A 19,895-nucleotide genomic window follows, 5' to 3' on the forward strand; every position below is an offset into this window, starting at 1 on the left:
ATTGGTGTTATTGGGTTCAGTAAGGTCTATTCTTTGTTCTGCTAAAAACAGCCAGACCGCTTTCATACAAAAAACTGTAATAATCACCTTCTGAAAATAGTGTTGATTATAAAAACGATATTTTTAAATTTGCAGAAAACACCCAAAACACTAGAAAAATCTTACGGTACATTAAAACTGGTAAAACGCATAATTATATTCTTATTTGTAATACTTAAAAAAAACTAATGAATTCCTTGTCTATCATTTGTCAAAGTCAAAAACATTCCAACTGTTGAGAAGATTTGATTACTAACTCTCTTCATAAAAGTGCGATTATCTCAGTTTCACTTTTCTATAGCTGGTTGCTTTCTGCATTACTATGTCCAATTGATGGTTTTTATTTTTAAAAATGAGTATATATTATAATTTTTGTACAGTTTACCACGAGAATTGTTCCTATGAAGTTCCGCGGTCTGCCCCTGAAGCATCGTGTATATTTGAATTAACACCCGGGCTAAAACGGTTAAGCAGATATAAATCCATGAACTGTTTATTTTCCAATAAGAGATTCATATAATAACACCATAAAATGTATAAAAAATTACAATACGACATTAAAAACACTGACAAAGAGAACAATTTGACAGTAAGCACACTAAAGTTAGTATGTAAAAATATATTACAAGTATTTTTTAAGACTGGCACATTTTTTTTCACAGTAAAAAAATACTGTCATATAACATTATGTACATAAAACATATTGAATAAAAACATGCTGTTTCTTGACTTAAAAATAATTACTGAAAATTACAAATTTACAATTTTTGCAAGAGTGTGTTTACGTACGTGAAACAACAGTTTATCTTACTTTTTATAGATGTGTGTGTAATTTGGAGCGTCTTGAAGGGTTGAAATAAAATACTCTGACTAAATAATCGAGTGGATCTATCTTTCCCGCCTTTAAAAAGGAGCCGTAGTACTTCTCTTCCCGCTGATCGGTAGAAAGCATCGATCGGGCGCGCGGGTAGATCTACATTTCCCACATAGAGTGTGTTAATATAGAATATTCCGTGTCCGGTTGGATAAAGAATACAGTGTGAAATAGAACCAGAACCCTGAACGGCCATTTTTAGACAAAAATTCTAAAAAAGGAAATTTAGTGAAGATATGCTCGCCTCATAGTACACGAGTTCCGAGTTCGATTCGAGCAGGGTAGACGTAATTCTTTTTTTTAAAACTTCAACATTCTACTGTCCCTGAAATCATAGCCATAGTAATAACCGAATCATAACACATTAATGGCGACATTAAACGAGAATGTTGATGTTGAGTGACGTTAGCAGGCACTACTCAGGGGTGATTTTGAAGCTAAATTGAACAGTGTTAATATGGAGAGTAGAATGACGAAGTGTATTTCAGGGTGATACCAAAGCATCTCAAATGCATGACACATTGGGAATTTATGAATATGCGTTCCTGCGGTGCTATTCCGAACCGCCGAGATAAATGGTTTTTCAACGGGCTTGGGAGCGTTTGGAATACTAGCCCTGGACTTGCATCTGAAGCGTAAGGTTAGTCATCTTACTTTCGTATACCTAAATTACAAATTATTGCTAATACACTGCCATTGGCATACCAATGCAGAGTATCCTAGGCACTATTGGATGCAGATAAGAAAATGATGAAAGATTTTTAAAAATCGACAATTTCGTAACACACAACGGGCCAGAGAGATCGTTTGATCACATTGTTTAATAGAACGTAGTCGATTTCAATTTTGGAACATTATTTGAAAACATATGTAAGTACCAACTCAATACGGTTCTTTTTTAGAATATTTTTTTATATGTAGGTACTTTAAAGTAAATATTATTATAAGATTAATTAGAAGAGCCTAAACAACAGAAGTTTCTATTATCCCTCCTACTGGAATTAGCGGTGGAGAGATTAACTGTGTCAGTGTTGGTTAAGGCTTGGTGTTCCCTTTCGGCCATTTTTTCTGAAGCTGTCCACCTGCAAATTCAAAAGAAATTAAAATCATCAAAGATCATCAAGTTTTGCCATAATTGCTGCCCTAGATCAGGCACAGTCTCAAGTCTGGGCCAGATTGCCAATTGAGTTGCGGAGCCGGAATATCAAAACACACACACACAAAACATATGATTGACTCTGGATTGAAATATTTTCAAAAATAAATAACTGCAGTTCTAGCCCAGTAAAATCTTATGTAAAATTTACACACAATAATGCACTATGCATTGAAATCATTCTAACGTTCTGAGTGCATTTATTCATTTCTTCAACCATAGGATTTGACACTTCACATGCTAACCCACTCTGGATCGAATTCATTTTCGTGTTCCGGTTGTAGTTGTTAAAGCTCTTGAAAATCCTTTTTAACAAGACACATACTTTACCCGCAAAAATCTGGTGCATTATTGACCACTGAATACACAGACCAATTGAAGACCGCCGGCCATCTAAATGAAAATTAATATTATAATAGAGTATAACAAAATAAATCCTTTTTATTATCAGACTAAAGTTCTAAGTCAAAATTATTTTATCAAGTTAGTAGATAAATTTGTTAGATCAGGAGAATTATAGAGGATAACATTAAAATATTTAATACAGTAGTTATTTTTATTTTTTGTTTTATTTTCCTTCTGAGCCTTTTTATAATGCATGTGAGACTAAAATTCAATTAACTACTATTACACCACTTTACGTTACACTTTTGACAAAACAAAACTGCTTCTATGCTGAGTGATACTTTGAGGCTAAATATTCAAACCTAAATATAATCTCAGAGAATTGACTTAAAACTTTGGTGTGGTAATAAAAAATGTTTATAATGCTGAGTTCTATTTAAATAATGCGTTTGTATTTGTTGGCTGGCAAAATAAAAATTGGCCCAATCTGGGTGATCTCCTTTGTAAAATAAAATTTATTTTGTAAATAGTGTCTACTTTATGAAGTACATCTATTTCAATTGAGATTTTAATGTGAATAATGAAGGGGCGTCTCTGACATTAGTGGGTGGATTATTCTACTACTGTGTTAAATTGTTATTGTTCCAAGAATAAATAAATAAGTGGGCCCACTATAGGGGTACTCGCAAAGGTTTGCTTTCGACCCCATGAAACTAAGCCGAAGTCAAGTGAGGGTTATCACTAGAACCCGGCCAGGGCACGGCAGATTGAATAAACACCTTGCTAGAATTAACCTCTTCGTAACTTCTAGATGAGGAAACACCTAGACGCATTATATGTGAATGTGATGCTTTATTACACAAAAGAAGCCACATCTTCAGGGGGCCATTGGTTAAACTTGAAGATGTTACGGTGCTCGCCCCCTACCTAATAGCATGATACTTTAAGGATCTGGAGTTGGAGGGGGAGGTTTAGCAATATGAAAACACTCGTCCTCCGCTCAGGCTCTTCAAAGATCTGGGCTTAGAGGGCGAGAAACAATTTACGGAGACCTGTCACAGGTCGCAGTGATGACGTCAGGAGCTGACCCGCATTTTTCAGAATAAGATTAAGGTCAAACTGTAAATCCAACAAAAATAGAGTAAATAGAAACACAACCGAAACTACATACCTCTGGACCGCTAGAGTGAAGGCCTGCGTTACGTTGCTGGCTGTTTTAGCGGATGTTTCTATGAAGGAAGATATGCGATGTTGGTTGCACCAGTCTGCCAACTGCTCGGCCGTCACTTCCCGCGGAGTGATGTCTGACTGGAAAATATTACCATACAGGTCCTATGGCATGGAATGCTCTCCCAGCAGAGGTGCGAAGCTGTGAGAGTGAAGTAATGCTTTCGCAAAATCTTAAAACCTACTTGTTCTTTAAATCATTTGAATAAATCCGTAGCATGTGATAGCAAAGAAAATAGTTTATTTTATTAATATTTAAAGCATTAACTTTGTGGTCAAAGATTTTACTAAATATTATTGAATATTCATATATAACCACGTACCGACACCAATTAAACCAGCATGTGCCTATCAAAATGCATGTCGTGTTGGTTTTACATTTTTGTGCAGCAACTATGGTGAAGGTGTATAGTGGGTTATGCGCGTTGGTTAAATTGCTGTCCTGAAGAAGAGACAGGTACGTCTCGAAACCGGTAGACATAGAAAAGTCGGTAAGTGGTTATATACAAATAGTTAATAACATTTAGTAATCGGTTTTACTTAAATTACAAATTCAAAAGGTAAAATTAAATTTATTTATTCATATAATCACTTTGTAAAGCGCCCTTGAGGTATTTCACTATGAAAATGGCGCTATATAAGTTATTCATAATAATAATAAGTCAAATGTGCCCTTAAATTTCTTATTTTTCTACCTATATATTTCTTTTTACTGTATTTTTGGTAAAACTAAAATAGTATTAACTGACATTCAATACATTTTTGAAAATCTCATTCCTAAATAAAGCACACCCCTGTCGGAGAGAAGAGTGGAGTTTGACATTTGCAAAAGAATTCTGTATTTGAAAATAAATTATTAGAAATTTTGGAACCTGCTTAAATTCAATATTTGGAAATGAATTGTTTTAAATTCTGGAATTCAATCATAAACACGTACATCTACTTACCAATGAAAAGTTATACCATCTTTTTTACGTTTATCCGAACGGTTTTTTGAACACAACAAAGCATTTCGGTTTCGAATTAAATGTCAAGCTCACATCAAAACCCAGCTGGCAGTTAAAGAACGAATAAATACGCGTAGGGCAGGACTAAGTGTTTAGGCATAAGTTAAGTGTCATAATTTTAGAGGGTTTCGGGTATACCTATGTGTATTAATAGGTCAATGGTTTTATTAAGGAATACCGGACCTGTTTTATGGTTACATAAAAGCATTATGAAGTAAAGTTTAGTAAGTATAATAATTAAAATAATGTTTAATCTTAAGAGGAAACGCGGTCTGACTTTTCTTTATACAAATGTATTCCTGTATTTTCTCTCTAGATTATGACACTGATTTCATGAAATGTTTAGAGTTTGATGAATATTAGGTATCTGCCGGGTATCGCGCTTTTATCCGGTATCCGGGAGGATAGTAAAATTGGGCCGTGTTACCAGATAATCATTTCATCTCTAATATGTTTTTTTTTTTTCAATTCACACAATTCATTGTCTTTTTGTTTTACCTTATTTCCGACAACAATATAGGGGAAAAGCTCGTTGGGCTGCGTGACATCCGCATACACTCGGAATTCTTCCATCCAGGTGGCGAGGTTGTCGAAGGAAGACTTGTCCTCTATGGAGTAGGTCAGCAGGCAGATGTCAGAGCCTCGGTAGAACGGGGTGCGGAGAGACTTGAACCTCTCCTGGCCAGCCGTGTCCCATATCTGGAAGGCGAAATACCCATTAAGTTGTAAATTATGCCATATCAAACACAGGCGGCTTTGATGATGTAGAATTTAATAGAAATGTTACAGGTGGGCTGTATTTTACTGTACAGCACCATTTTTGTGTAAATCACCTCAAAGACTCGGTACAACATATATGTCAACACGTCTTGCAGCTACAGAGCGAATGGACGGTTAGTATTCTAATTCTTCATTTTCAAATACGGTTAATTTTAATTATGTATAAGAGTAAGTCCGGCAGCTACAGAGCGCATGGGCGGTTGCTAATCTAGACCCCAATTTAATGGTAAAATTTAATTTTATACTAAAAAAAGATAATTATTTAAATTATCGCTAATAAAAAAAACCTCTAGACCACTCATCCATTTTTTTAAATAAATTTAGAATATATCAGACAATGTAAAATTTTTCCATTATTTTTGGCCGCTTCTAAGCTAAATAAAAATATCCAGATATTCACATTCCATTAAAACTTCTTAATTTCGGTTGAGATATCATCATCATCGTTCCCTTTCCGCACCAAATGGTGCATAGGGCACTGGATCAGTACACCAATTGCAGCATATCTTGATCAATTTTTTCACATGAAGGTAAAGTGATCAGTCTTACGCTACCAGTCCAGAGACTATGAAATATTCTAGTGTGAAATCACCCTTTTATATCAACCATGTTGGGAGTCGAACCCGAGACCTCTTGCATGGTAGGCCAACGCGCTGATCATTACACCACGAGGCCGACATTAGTTGAGATATGGGTCTAAATAATTTAGCATATTTGTAACTAGTATATAAGTGCTTTTTAAACATAAATATTATGATAAAACTATGTCTAATGTCCCCTATGTGTGACAGTGTTAATTAGACCAGGTGTCGGCAACCTTCTTGCAGGCTGTGGGCAGCGTGCCGGAGCGCCGCTCCGGTGCGTTCATTTATATTCAAATATTGAATTCAAGTAGGTACCTAGGTACTTGTTTATGGTTGAATTCCAAAACATAAAATAAATATTTTTTTTAATTTTTTGCATTCTTTTTGCAACCGTCAAACTCCGGTCATCTCACCAACGAAGGGGTGTACTTATGTAGGAATACGATTTTAGAAGAGATTCAAATGACTGAATGATTTCACATACTAGGCAACGCCTGAGAACAATTTTCCAATTTTTAAACTTCTTTTTGGACTAGCTGGTTTTACTACAATATTTGAGTTTGTCCAAATGTTTGTAGACAAAAGACTGGATTTCACCCCCTCGGGAGTCATTAAGATTAACAAATTACAACAGGGATGGAGAATACCTTAAATAAGGGAATATGGAAGTCTAGGCATTTACAGGGCTTATGACCTGTCATTGGCTGGTTTAAGTGGCCACTTTACACACTGTGTAACATTCACCATTTTGCCTATGTTTAAACATCCATATTTCTTCACTTCTTCTTCTTCAATTCTAATTCTACGAACATTTGGACAAACTCAAATATTGTAAATAAATAATAAATGTTTTAATAAAATTTTCTATTTTTAAAAAAAATAAATTTTTTCTCTATTGCGAGTTACCCAACCAGAGTGACCTGTTAAAATTTTTGGGTTTGCAAAGTGTTCCGTTACTGAAAAACTTTGGGATACCTTGAGGTAGACTTAAATAAAATAGACTAAATATGTACTTATTAGCAAAGTGCGTGTCTAAATGAAATATTCTCACATAGGTTTAAATTCCACTACTGATAACAGTCAATATAATATTTAGTTCAAAGTGTCCTCTGTTTTAGAGAAGCAGGAAATAGTTTAAGCAATGTCACAATCTTAAATTTTCTAATTAATAAATAATCTCTTAGGGTCATATTCTAATGAACTCTCAACCTGGGTTTTCGTTCAAATATACATAAAATTTAAAATTTGATTACTCTCGTAATCGAAAAGCGGCAAGTTATTTTTTTATCTACACTGGAACCCCATTTTACGCGGTTTCAAAATAACAGGGTTTCTCTTCCTTAATTTCTCCTCCTTTCCTTTTTCCTCTTTTTTCCTTTTTCCCATTGAGGAATAGTTTTGATTAAGATAATTTATAACAAATACGTTTATTTCTATTTTTATATATTTTTAACTTTTTAATCTTTTTTTTTTCTATTGAATATGTTCTGTAACTGGAATTATAAAAATAAAACTTTTATTTTATTGGTTGGTTGGAAGAAATTGCCATTTGCCAATAAGCCCGCCAATGTACAAATAACATTATGTACAAAAAGTTAAATAAATAAATAAATTATTATTGACAAAATCAAGAACAAAGTACAGCATTGGTTTGGACGAGCTTTGGAGAGCGAATGGACAGTGAAAGAGCGGCTAAAAGGATCTACAATGCGAATATAGATGGCTGCAGAAAACTGGGAAGACCGAGAAAGACATGACCTGGAAGTGATGTCAGTAGAAGAGGACAGAGTGATATGGCATTCTATACTCTCTGCCTACCCTCATAGAGAAACGGTGTGATGGTCCGTTTGTCAATTTAGCTTTTGACATGATATGACATGACTCGAGGTTTTTATTTATTTATTTGCTCAATTTTTTTGCACATCGTAAACAATGGTTAATAACAAAAATAATGTGACCTCACCGGGGTTACCTGTTCCATGACACTTAACAATATACTTTTTATTTTTACATGTGAGAAGGAACAAAGAAGAGAGAGAAATAACAAAATGTTCAGACAGTTTTAAACACTACGAACTGGTTTATCTGACTATGCCACATCTTTCTTGGTCGTCCTCGTCCTACGTGACCATTCATTCTCGCCATATATATCTGTTTTACCATTCATTCATCATCCTTTTGTTCCGCGACAACAATTCAAATATATTTTTACCTGTAATGTGTACTTGTCCCCGTTGATTTCGATGTCCTTGTTGAGAAACTCGACGCCTATAGTGTGGAAACTGTGCTCGTCGAAGTTATTGGACACAAATCTGTTCATGAGACACGATTTGCCGACTCCCCCATCACCGAGGATCACCACTTTCAACAGAGTGTTCTTATTCGGACTCCGCATGTGTGCTCTTTGCTGCGATTCAGACATTCTGGCGTTCGAACGTCGCTATCCATCCGTATCGATACGCAAACAACGAAAACAATCAATTGTATCTATTATTTGTCTATTGTTGACTCATACAATGAGATAACAATAAGAAACGAAGGCTGTCACTGCGATGAGCGAGTCACGAGTTCTAGCGGTCATTTCACTACGATACACAAACAACTATTCGGAGTATTTTGCATATTTTATTCGATTTCAAGACGTGCAAAACCCCGAATGTATCATATTTATGACAGATATGACATATGTCAAAATCAAACAATTCGAAAGTTGTAAATCAGCATCAGCCTTCAGCTATCGGCTATACGCACAGAAAATTGTTTCTTAGAACACTGACCATAAGAGCTATTAACCACCTTGAGGTGAAGAAAGAAAAACTGTAATATCATAAGTACGATTAGGGCCGTGACACTACTCAATCTGCACACGTAATTGATAGTTTTGACGATAGATAGCAATGCCGTTGCGTCAATTTGTTGTGATTTATTTTGTTCTTTTTAAATAAATTAACACTTCATCAAAATGATATGTACATTTAAAATAAATAAATGATGAGAATCGCAGTTTACCTTGTTTTCGAAGTGTTTTCAACAAATGTTTTATTTATTATTTAAAATATATCATAATTACAAAGCAATTCAAACTACATGTGTTTTCCGCCATTTTCCTATGAAATTTTAAATACACAGATGTCGCTAGCAGTGTTTTGAAAAAACATTATTCATATTGGCATTGTTTTCAGTGAGCGGACATTTTTCATTACGCTCTTCTGTTGCGTCGATTTTCTTATTTTCTTCGTGTTTCCACCGGTTACTTTTTATGATTTTGTGCTAAATATCCTCGGTCTGTTGTCAGCGAACGCGAGCATATCGGAAAAAGTGTGTGTCGGATATTTTTGTGTTAATTTTTGCGCAAATCTGTTTGTACCTTTCCTTAATGTCAATAAACTTTGGTAAATTTACGTAAGGTGTGTCATTCTACCTGTCGTCCTGTGAAAGTGAAATTGGCAATTGTCGGCTATTTCGTCGTTATTACGATGCAGTTCAGTTATATTTTGTGAAATGTGGTCGATTTGGATAACAGTTTTGCGGGAGATGCGGATGTAAGCTGCTCGCGTAAGGAAGGTAAGTGCGCGCTCCGACCAGTGGTCGTGGTTTTTTTAATGAAACGTTTTATAATGTTAATGTTTCGCTGGATGGGGTTCGTAATGGAATGTTTTTCGATTGCGCGTTCCGATATTTCGCAGTTTCTTTGTCTGCTGCCGAACGTACTCGCGTCGCGTATAGGTTGACGTGTAGAACGGGTTCAGCGCGTTCAGCGTTCGCGGCCCGAGGCGGTGTTTACGGCGGCGGAGGCTTCTGTATTATGTCGTTCCTTGTCCAGGCTCGTCCGGGCCGCCGTTTGAGTCGCGCAAAAGGGCGGATTTCCGTAATATCGGGGTTTCGAAGGGTCATCGTCACATACGGCTAGGACGGAGGGAGAGGGAGACGGCTATAGGCGGCTCTCTGTCAAGGTCGGCGCGAATGCTCCGACATGACTTGAAGGTCGTTTACTGCGCCTGCGGTCACGTGACCGTAGTCTAGCGACCGCGGACTGTTTGCCAAAATGTAATCACTCGAATTATCCTTTCGAAAATGTTATTAATCTTGTACCGATGGCTTGTTGTTACAAATTAGTGTTACAACATGTCAGGATTACACCACAATACGCCGCTCACGACACGAGCGTGCGGCGCTCGGCAGGGTTCAATGCCCTGCCCTGTTTTGACGTTAAGGGATTTGATATTGAATTTCCTCGTCGCTGAGAACCCACCCCTTTGTGTAGTAAATTCCTACTAGAATCACGTTGGGGAATTCGCCAAGGACATTTTATTTAGATTCATAACAAAGTTCTTACTTACAGACTACAAAGACAGCAAAATAAAATATTAAAGTTAGTATATGACCTTCCCTATCTAACAGCAACTAAATAACTTTTTAAACAAACTAAACAATTAAATGTAACTAAACTCTTTAAACTAGAATCCTTAAAATTTATTCACAAATTAGCCACTGATGTAATTGTAGACGAAGAATTAAAACTTGAAAAAAACTGTAGTAAACATGAACACAATACGAGAATATCAGAAAAATATCATATAAAACCTTTAAAAGCGAGTAAAGGGCAATCGAGACTAATAAACCATGGACTGAAATTATACAATAAACTACCAGACAAAACTAAACAAAAGACTCAGACAACCTTTACAAAAGATGTTAAAATTATTATTATTAACAGTAGAATGTGAATTTTAAAAGTAAACATATTTTGTTAAATGTATGTAACCCGTAAGGGTTTATCAATGAAATTTAAATTTAAAAAAATAAAGAAAAACTTAAATAACATCGTAAATATATTTTCGTACCTTTTTTGTCGTGTTATGAGTTATGACCATAGAATTAGAATAGTCCAGAAACCAATCAAAATGAATCTGACTAAACTACCCACAAATGAGTAGTTTTACGTTTTGGCCATTAGGTACTTCTGTACATGTCGCTTAGTACGCAACTGCTGATTTAAATTCAATTATGCCGTGTTGTGTCGTTTGCAAGTGTCAAAATACTGCTGAGATTAAAAGGGATACGGTAGGATCACATTTCCCATTTAGATCACCGTACCAACTTATTGATTATTTTAAATACAACATATAAGAGCAGAAATTATCACAGATAACACGCGAGTAACAAACAAATCGAATGGTGTAATTATTTTCTTGCATAATATATGAACATTACTACTATTAGAAAATGGAAATCATTTCGGGTTAAGTGGGGCTCGAACCTCTGATCCGTAAGTCCGCAACACTAGCCACGGGACCACAGTCTGATGAATAAAATACAGCATATTTTTTATTAGAGATGTCTAAAAAAATTAATACAAAATTGAATAATATATAAAAACTAGCAGACCCGACAGACGTTGTCCTGCCCGAACGTTGGCAAATGACTTTTCATTGATAAGTAGGTACCTAGGTACTTGTTTGTGATTAAATTCCAAAACCGAAAATTGTTTATATTCAAATATTGAATTCAAGTAGGTACCTAGGTACTTGTTTATGGTTGAATTCCAAAACATAAAATAAACATTTTTTTCAATTTTTCGCATTCTTTTTGCAAATGTCAAACTCCGGTCATCTCACCAACGAAGGGGTGTACTTATGTAGGAATACGATTTTAGAAGAGATTTAAATGACTGAATGATTTCACATACTAGGCAACGCCTGAAAACAATTTTCCAATTTTTAAACTTCTTTTTGGACTATCTGGTTTTACTACAATATTTGAGTTTGTCCAAATGTTTGTAGACAAAAGACTGGATTTCACCCCCTCGGGACTCATTAAGATTAACAAATTACAACAGGGATGGAGAATACCTTAAATAAGGGAATTTCAGTCAGATGAATCTCTTCATAACAATAAAGGTTTCAGCTTTTTAAATTCACTAAAATCAACAAATGGAAGAATTGAAGAAACATGGATGTTCAAACATAGGCAAAATGGTGAATGTTACACATTGTGTAAAGTGGCCACTTAAACCAGCCAATGACAGGTCATAAGCCCTGTAAATGCCTAGACTTCCATATTCCCTTATTTAAGGCATTCTCCATCCCTGTTGTAATTTGTTAATACATTAAATAATTGTAGAAAAACTGTAACGCAATTTTAAAAATCAAATAGTCACCTTTTTCTAAAAGTATGTATTTTTTAGTACTCACATTAGGTTAAATTATTTTTATTATAAATAAAACATATAATACAAAAAGTACATATGCTCCTGGGAGTTATTAAAGAAACTCATTTGGGACCGTACATAGAGAACAACATTTGTTGACAATACATAATATCATACATAGTTAATACATCCGAAATAGTAAAAATACATTAAGTATTGAATAAGAAACATTAAACACTAAATTAAAATCATTTTTAATAACCTGTTAGTAATAATTTATTGGAATAACTTTCGTAACAATCATAGAATTCAATTAGGAACTTCAGCCCTACGGGAAATTTGATATAAAAATGTTTTCTTACGCGGGGTAAAAATTAGAGCATTAAATTGTACGGCAAAGTTTCTTGAAAATGTACAGAAAAAATAATAATAAATATTTCTATAAAACCGCACTACTTTAAATGACGTCACTGGTTAATGTGAATCAACCTATAATCTAAGAGCTATGGAAGATTTCCGGTCTGCTTGTCGCTTCTGGACCAATGGGAAGAACTGAATGAGAATAAACTGAATGAGAATAAGCGGAAATGAAACTCTGACGTTACACGCGGAGTTATTTCAGAAATACAAAACTTTGAAAAATCGTAGCGCCGATAATGCGATATATAAAAATTAAAAAAAAAAAAATTGACTTAGTTTAACAGTCTATTAACAAATAAAAAAAAATTAAAAACCACTGAACTTCCTCATTGAGCTAGCCAATTTCAAAAAATCAAACATAAACACAAACAATCATATTGATGAACAATATCTAAACATAACAAATTGTGATTATTATACCAATGTCGTATGTATTGTTTTTTGTTTGTGAACATAAATAAAATTAAAAATTAATTAACTTCCATTTTGGTGACCATTTTCAACGAGTTGTAAATAACTCAGTATTAGAAAATGGAAATCAAGTTGGGGTAGAGTGGGGTTCGATCCTCGGACCTCTGATCCACGAGTCCGAAACACTAGCCACGGGACCACAGATCGAATGAAAGACTTAACGAAATAGATTTTAATTATAATTTTATTGAAATCATTATTTAAATTTAGCGGTGAAAATCCCGCCAATGGAAATCGACTGGAGATTAGTCGGTCTCATGGTGTATTGGTTAAAACAATAATTGTAAAACAATAAATATTGTATTTTATCGTGCCGTGTAGATTTTTGCCGTGGTGTGAAATGGGCCAATCTTGCGATATCACGCAGTGGGCCTGTGGTTTGCACGCGGACAGCGGTCCAGTCTCGAAGATTTTTGTGCTTCCCTTTAAGAGGAAACGCGGTCCATTCCTTTCTTCATAGTCTTCTTACGTCCCGCGTTTTCTCCCTGGATTACGGCACTACTGCAGAGCAGTGCTCCGCGACCGATGTGCCACGGCACGGTTCCCGGACTGGAACCTGAAGCGTAAGACTGATCGTCTCACCTTTATGCAAAGAAAGTGACCAAGATACGCTGCGGTTGTTGTACCGATGCAGTGCCCTATGCACCATTAGGTGCGGAAGGGGGATTGATGATGATTATAATTATAATAAATTTCGACAATTTTTATAGCGCCGTTTTCGCGAGTAAGCACTTTGAGGGCGCTGTACATTATTCTTAAATAAAAAAAGAAGAAAAATAAGGTATATATACAGACTACCTCTTAATTACTATTTACTAACAGACAAATTTTACAAATCATGTAATACATATAATATGGTACTTCTAAAAATTACATCTAAAAAGTAGCACTTTTTAAGCCAGGAAACGATTTCACAAATAAACAAGTTTTATTTTTTTTTCTGAAAAGGGATTCTGTTGCACAATTTCGAACTTCTGAAGGCACAGAGGTTTTGATTTAACAAAAAATGTGTAACCGAAGGTTTCGTCGCTACGCTTGTGATTCTAGACCTGAGTACCTACCCCGAGTTTTGATGTAAACTATAGCTAACTTCGTAATTGATTTTAGAATTATTTATTTCTGTATGGGTGGCTCTACAGCAGTAGCGCGTTATTACTCTGACCGTACTCCCGCGTAAATATAGGTTCAGGGTATAAACAAACAAGACTCTGGTTTTTGAGGGGCTTTGTTACTTTTCGAAATTTTCGAATTTTGAGCAAGTAATCGCATATTTATATTCATTACCGAGGTTATTAAACAGGTGAGGCCAAAGAACACTTCATTATACAATTTTCAATAAGATTCCTAAGCAGATCTTAAAAGAAAGTGTTGTCAAAACATTCAAGAAAAAATAATTCAATGGCTTATATTGATTATTTCTCATTTTCTCTTTTTTTTTTGCACCACAACAGGCCAAGAGGCCTAATTACAGTGGTGAATTACATTACAGAACAACCAGGCTTGAGAAAAATCACATTTTAATTTTTGTGTTCTCACCGGGAATCGAACCCGGAACCTTCCGTGCGTGAGTCAAGCGTCTTGACCACTACACCATGGAGGCCGCCATTATTATTTTATGTTAACGGTAAACTATTTACATTTTTATAAATATATTTTGTGAGAAAAATACATATTATGCTGATCTTTTAGTTGTTAATAATGTTTATATTATTTTTTAAATTTATATAATTTCTTTAACTTTTTTATTTTCAAAGGAAAAATCAGAAACCTGCTGACAAGCTGGTTTCGCGGTTAAGTGAGTTTCATTATTTTTCCTTTTATATTTTCTGTTCATGTGTACCCTTTTAAATAAAAATACATTTAAAAAATCAATGAGGAAGTCGATTGGTTTTTTTAAAATAAAAAAATATTTGTTATAGACTATTTAAAATAAGCAAATTTATTATCAGCGCTGTGGTTTTTTTTATTTATTTTGCATTTCTGAAATTACTCCACATGTGACGTCAGAGGTTCTCTTCCGTTTAACATCTGTCAGTTCTGCCGATTGGTCCGTTTGCGGTAAGTAAACCGGATATCTTTCACAGCTCTATTATTTTTTTCGTACATTTTCGAGAAACTTTACCGTCCAATTTAAAGCTCTAATTTTTACGGCGCGCAATAAAACATTTTTTGTATCAAATTTCCCGTAGGACTGAAGTTCCTCATTCTACAGCCTCGAGACTGTTATTATCGCGAAGGCTCGCGGCGCGCCGTGTTCTGGGTTCTGTATTACAGCACCGTCTCGCGTTGCATAACCGCCGGACCGGTAACCGCTGCCGCCGACCGCCCGCGCCCGCGGCTCGCCAACGGTACTCGAGAGGGCGGCCGCGCGGCCCGAGGCTCTGCTCTCTGCGGGCGGTCAGGGGTGGCGAGCGCGGACGTAGGGCTGGAAGAAAATAATATTATTTATATTTAAAGCGTCAACTATATGGTCAAGCTAAATACTAAATGTTATGAAATATTTCGTCGGGATCGTATGTATTTTTTTTCAATTTTACGCAAAGCGGTTTGTTTTTTTTTACACTATGTCACAACTTGATAAGCGCAAAAGTATACAATTTGATACTTGGCTAAGTTATATATATATATACACCCATGGACAAAAAAAAGTTCGCACTTGTAATAAAATTCTTAATTAAAAATAATAAATATTCTCAATTGCTTGGATTTTTTTAAATATATATTTTTGTAGATTTGATGACTAAGTAATGTTTCCAAGTAAAATAAAAGCTTAATATATATTTATAAATAGGGTTTTTTTTCCAGGTAGCAGCTCCGTTACCATTGTTCTTGTACCCGACATAATTGATTTATGGCACTGTGTCTTTATTGGCAATCGCAAATAATTACATTTGGTTAATAGATTTGTGTGAAGGGTAAACAGACCGATATTTTAAACAAACGAATATAAAAATAAAAGTAATTTTTCGGGTTCGATAGTATTTCAATATTTTGTAATATCGCTTTTGCTCTTAATCACTAAAGAAATTCTGTTTGACATCGACAAATATAAATTATTTATAATATCTAATGATATTTCATGTTCCCAAAAATAGTTAATGATTTTAATCAATTCCTGGGTATTTTTGGCCCGTTTCTTCGCAATTTTTTGTTTCATTATTGCCCATAAATTTTCTATCGGGTTAAAGTCCGGACTGTTTCCAGGCCAACTCGGAGATGTAACTCCAAAAGACTCTTTGAATTCAGTTACCTGTAAGAAAGATATGATATTACAAACCAAGTTACAACAATTTAAATTTATAAAATAAAGTTATATACTCACAGATGGAGCTCGATGGCAAGGCGCAGAATCATCTTGGAATATAGGATTTGAACTAAATTGTATAATGTCTTCAACTGTAGGAAACAAATGATTTTCCAAAATAGTTTTGTATTGTATGGCATTCATAGTGCCTTGGACAATCTGTAGTGGAGCTAAACCATGAACTGTCATGCACCCCCATATCATGACATAGGGTGGATGCTTTACTGTTCGGGTAATTAATACCTTTAGGGTGAAATCTTTCGCCAGGTTTTCGCCGGACTATCGTCTTGCCATCTGGACCAAACACATTAAATTTAGATTCATCGGAAAAAATGACTTGTTGCCAATCGTCTATTGTCCAATTTTGGTGCATTTTGGCCCAACTAGACGAGCCGATTCATAATAAGAAAAAAATAATTAATAACCAAATTTATATTTCTTTTAGTCCTCTCCTGTCTAGCTTCGAAAATATTGATATCAAATTACTACCCCTGTGAGGAAAAAAATACTTGATTTATTGGGTCCACCTGTAGTATTTAGTTAACATGATAAAAATTAAATAGGAATTCATTGGTTACGTAAACCTTGAAGAAGAAACTTGTTTGCTTTGAAACCGGTCGGTGGAAAAAAATATTGGTTAAAAACAAAACCAAACACAAGAGCTAGACTCTTTTTTGGCAAGTTCAACCTTAAGTGTTCCATTTTTTTACTGAATGTATTGTTTATTTATGCTAATAAAGGTTTATATATTAAAAAAAATAAAATAAAGAATAACCGCTAAGTTAGTGCTCCAAATATAAACTTTATATTAAAATAACACTTATTTTGATGAACTCATAAGGTTCAACAATAAAACGCCTAATTTTAAGCGTCTTAGAGTGACTCTTACTCATTGAAATTAGTTTTGTTTCGGCCGGACTAGAACAGAAGCCGAAATTCAGTTTCGTTTTCGGCTGAATATCTTGTTTCGGTAGGTCACTCCTCTCATCTCCATTGCTTCGTGCGGCTGTCTTCCTCTGCTAAGGGCGGACTGGGGGCTCCCTTACCCCCTTAAAGGGGCTCTGCTGAGTGCAGAACAGGCAGTGCCCGCTATCTCCATTACATAACGGCGGCTCGGGGGACGGGGGGCGAGGGGCTCCGGCCCGACCAGGCGTTGACCCCGCGCGGGCACCGTGCACAAAGGGACAACCTATAATTGTATTGTTTATAACTGTACGATGTACGTATTGCACTTACTCGGTTCAGAAAATTAAGATACTGTGTTCTCGCTTAGAATGAGGAAGTTCAATGTTTTTTATTTCTCTTTTATTTGTTAATACACCATTAAACTTAGTGTTTTTTTTAAATGTTTATATATCGTATTTCTGAAACTACTCCGCGCCTGACGTCTCAAGTTATCTTCCGCTTCTTCTCGGTCAGTTTTGGCGATTGGTCCGTTTACGTTGAGTAAACCGCAACTCCCACAAATCTCCACAACTCCCTTATTATTTATTGGTTTATTCATATGAGCTAGTGACGTCGTTCAAAGTAGTTTTTATTTAAATCTTTTTTTCGTACATTTTTAAGAATATTTGCCATACAATTAAATGCTCTCATTTTTACCCGCGCGTAAGAAAACATTTTTGCATCAAATTTCCCGTAGAGCTGAAGTTCTTCATTGCTACCGTTTTTAAAAAAAAATAAAAACAAATTGTCGTTTTTCGCACTGAATTGTTTTTACTTGCTTTTGCTTTCTATCGAATGATTCGAAATATTTATTTATTTATTTATTCACACTCTTTATCAAAATACAATTCCATGTACACTAGAAAAATTCCAAATATCTTATAGAAAATTACCTTGTATTTAATACATTGTGTGATTATTGCCGTAAAGCTGCTGTTTTGCTTCATCAGGTCGGCACTTGGTTTTCACTCAGCAAATATCCAATCTCCATGCTGTTGAAGGTGTTTGAAACTCTCGACCATTTCGATGAATTGGTTAGACAGTCGGGGGTTGAATTTAAAATCACGTTTCATTTACTTGGTAGAATTTGTACACTGTACTATTCAATCGGCACCTTTTCATACCGACCTCTAAATGACTGGTTTTACAGAGTCAGGGGTTGCATTCAAAATCACGTTTCATTTACTAAGTAGAACTTGTACACTACACTATTCAATCGGCACCTTTTCACGCCGACCTCTAAACTTGCCGTCTCCGAGGAACGGGATATTTAGATATTGTTATTTATTCCAGACGAGCGCGCGATCTCGGCGTTCGATCATTCAAATTACGGAAATTAGAATGCGACGTGTGTTCGTTTTTATATTGTTTTTAAATAAACTTATACGGCGACCATTCAAGTCTGCTAGCGGCTATATAGTTAGGCGAATGAGAGAGGTCAATGATTTTTTATTCATGACTGGTTAAGTACTTGAGCCTTGTGTTGTGGGTTGCGGTCCGGCTGTAACCCATTTCGGAAGAGTGTAAAAATCTGCACGGCGCAATAAAATAACATAGGATGCGTAGAAATATATAATAACTTACATTTAAACATAGGTTACCAATTCAAAATACTCGGCACACTTCCACTTATTTATTTGACCAATAAGCGCTTTGATCCTCTAATGGTTATCTTCATACTGGTAAATATACTATTTTATATATAATTTTTTTGGAATACATACAAGATGTACAGGTTAAATAAATATAAATAAAAACTAAAAAATGTATACATAGTAGGGCCTGCCGTACAATTATATGTATTCATTGAATTATACTGCAATAAAGCGACGACAGTTTAAAGTTTAAACTTTATAAAGAACTAGCGAACCCGATAGACGTTGTCCTGTCCGAACGTTGGCTTGCCTGCTATTAGCTTGTAAAAAGACTTCATTAATAAGGTAGGTACCTAGGTACTTGTTTGTGATTAAATTACAAAACTAAAAATAGTCGATATTAAAATATTTCATTTAAGTAGGTACCTAGGTACTTGTTTATGGTTGAATTCCAAAACATAAAATAACTATTTTTTCAAATATGGCATTTTTTTTTTTGCAAACGTCAAACTCCGGTCGTCTCGCCAGCAAAGGGGTGTACTTATATAGGAATCCGATTTTTTTTAAATGTATTGAATTTAATATTATTTTAGTGTTACCAAAAGTCTGATAAAAAGAAATAAATGGGTAGAAATTATAAGGATTTTAAAGAATGAATCTGATTGAGATCCACAAAAAACAAATGCCGTTTGTAAATATTTAAAAAAAACCTTTTTTAATACACAAAAAAACAACATCTTTCCATTTTTTTGCAAATGCATTCTCCTCGAATGCAACCCTGGGAGATCGATGAATAAAACATTTATGCTCCTACCTTCTTTTTTACATATCCGATTGAAGATTTTAATATCTACGAACACGCACAGCGCAAAGATCTATATTTCTCTGAAAACCGCACGTAAATCGGTTAAGCGGTTTAGGGGGAGAACGGTGACATCACACGTACAGAGGAATTATATATATAAAGATAAATATACTATATATTAAAATAAAAGAA

At 35.0% G+C, this 19,895-nt stretch overlaps 2 protein-coding genes across 2 annotated transcripts in view; one reads left to right on the forward strand and one right to left on the reverse strand.

Moving 5' to 3' along the window:
• Positions 1 to 516: 516 nt before the first annotated feature.
• On the reverse strand, positions 517 to 8,874 carry Rab9 (RAS oncogene family member Rab9). Its single transcript, XM_088227847.1, has 4 exons — positions 8,225 to 8,874; positions 5,147 to 5,347; positions 3,586 to 3,722; positions 517 to 1,995 (listed from the first exon to the last, which is right to left on the reverse strand). The coding sequence occupies exons 1-4, from the start codon at positions 8,432 to 8,434 to the stop codon at positions 1,863 to 1,865; spliced, it is 681 nt and encodes a 226-aa protein (XP_088083973.1). The 5' UTR covers positions 8,435 to 8,874; the 3' UTR covers positions 517 to 1,862.
• Positions 8,875 to 9,107: 233 nt separating this feature from the next.
• The window catches only part of Hr39 (Nuclear hormone receptor FTZ-F1 beta), a 76,873-nt gene continuing 66,085 nt past the window's right edge, over positions 9,108 to 19,895 (forward strand). Inside the window, exon 1 of the mRNA XM_088227471.1 lies at positions 9,108 to 9,576. The gene's annotated coding sequence lies outside the window, so the exon portion shown is untranslated. The remainder of the gene's footprint in view (positions 9,577 to 19,895) is intronic.

The sequence above is a fragment of the Micrasema longulum genome, unplaced genomic scaffold (genome assembly GCF_059751315.1).
Source record: "Micrasema longulum isolate JH-2025_06_02 unplaced genomic scaffold, ASM5975131v1 h1tg000044l, whole genome shotgun sequence".
NCBI lineage: Eukaryota > Metazoa > Arthropoda > Insecta > Trichoptera > Brachycentridae > Micrasema > Micrasema longulum.

Coding starts and splice junctions, on each gene's coding strand:
- Rab9 (XM_088227847.1), bottom strand. CDS start 8,434: ATGTCTGAATCGCAGCAAAGAGCACACATGCGGAGTCCGAATAAGAAC. Junction 5,348..8,224: donor GGGACAAGTACACATTACAG/GTAAAAATATAT, acceptor TTCGCCTTCCAG/ATATGGGACACGGCTGGCCA. Junction 3,723..5,146: donor ATATTGTTGTCGGAAATAAG/GTAAAACAAAAA, acceptor AATATTTTCCAG/TCAGACATCACTCCGCGGGA.